Here is a 1,276-nt window from a genome sequence, read left to right on the forward strand (position 1 = left end):
TGTGTGTGTGTGTGTGTGTGTGTGTGTGTGAATAAGTGTGTTTATTTACACCTGTGATTGATTCAACAGAAGTCCGGTGTTGTTGTTGTTGTTGTTGTTGTCATCAGATTTTCCTGTCGACAAGTCGTTCGGTCAATCTGTACCGTTTATGTTGTTTGAAATAAGTCAACGATTAGTGCTGGGGGGACGAGCATCTGAACTATGAGAAAACACCCTCTGGAATAAGCACTCACCTAACTGATGCTGACATGGCAAAGCAGATGTAAATTGAATGAATAAATATCTACACAAACACACACACACACATACTGTATATCCATATGTACATGCATACATACATACATACATACATACATACATACATACAAACATACATGCGTACATATATATATACATAAAATTTAGATTGGAGCCTAGTGTTGCCATCCGGTTTCACCAGTCCTCAGTCAAATCGTCCAACCCATGCTAGCATGGAAAGCGGACGTTAAACGATGATGATGATGATGATGATAAACATACATATATAAAAAACGAATTTGTTGAGGGCAGTGGCAGGGGTCATTTAAAACTCTTTGCATGGTCGAGGGGGTAGTTGAAATAAGAAAATACCGTATTGTAGTAGAAATATCAACAGAGAGAGAGAGAGAGAGTGAGAGAGAGATGTACACACTCACACACACACAAACACATACATGAATCTATACAATATATATATATACATACATGCGTACATATATATATATACCTTTATATATTTATTTATATGTATGGATATCTATATATATGTGTTTGTTCTTTGAGTACGTATGAAACACACACACACACACAGAAAGGGATACTGCGATGGCGGGTGGAGTGAGGGGCCAAGTAAGGAGGGCTCATGATGCCCGGACTAGAACTTTCTTCTGTTTTTCTTTGGGAGCGGGTGGTAGATGATGTGGGGGTGACTTTCAAATAAAAAAAAACACAAAAAACTAGGTAACAACATGTTCACACATAACACACAGAGTGAGAAAAATGTACCCCACAACACATACTTACGGGTATATAGGCGAAAATAAAGAATACGCACATCCATGGTTAGAGTTAGGGGTTTAGTTGTGCAGAAAACCGGTAGTGTACGATATATATATATACATATATATATATATGTATGTATGTATGTATGTATGTATGTATGTATGTATATGCTTCCATTCTTTACAGATACGGAGGCAAAACAGAAAGAAAGAAAGACAGACAGACACAGAAAGGAAGAAAGAGACAGACACAGAAA

General features: G+C 37.3%; 1 protein-coding gene across 1 annotated transcript in view; it reads right to left on the reverse strand.

Annotated features, from left to right (window-relative positions):
* Positions 1 to 1,089, reverse strand: part of LOC106875773 (4-hydroxyphenylpyruvate dioxygenase-like) — a 25,122-nt gene extending 24,033 nt beyond the window's left edge. The window contains 1 exon segment of the mRNA XM_052978101.1: positions 1,042 to 1,089. Coding sequence (XP_052834061.1) covers positions 1,042 to 1,074 — 33 coding nt within the window. The 5' untranslated portion in view covers positions 1,075 to 1,089.
* Between the last annotated feature and the right edge of the window lie 187 nt (positions 1,090 to 1,276).

Source organism: Octopus bimaculoides, chromosome 30 (assembly GCF_001194135.2).
Source record: "Octopus bimaculoides isolate UCB-OBI-ISO-001 chromosome 30, ASM119413v2, whole genome shotgun sequence".
NCBI classification, from domain to species: Eukaryota; Metazoa; Mollusca; class Cephalopoda; order Octopoda; family Octopodidae; genus Octopus; species Octopus bimaculoides.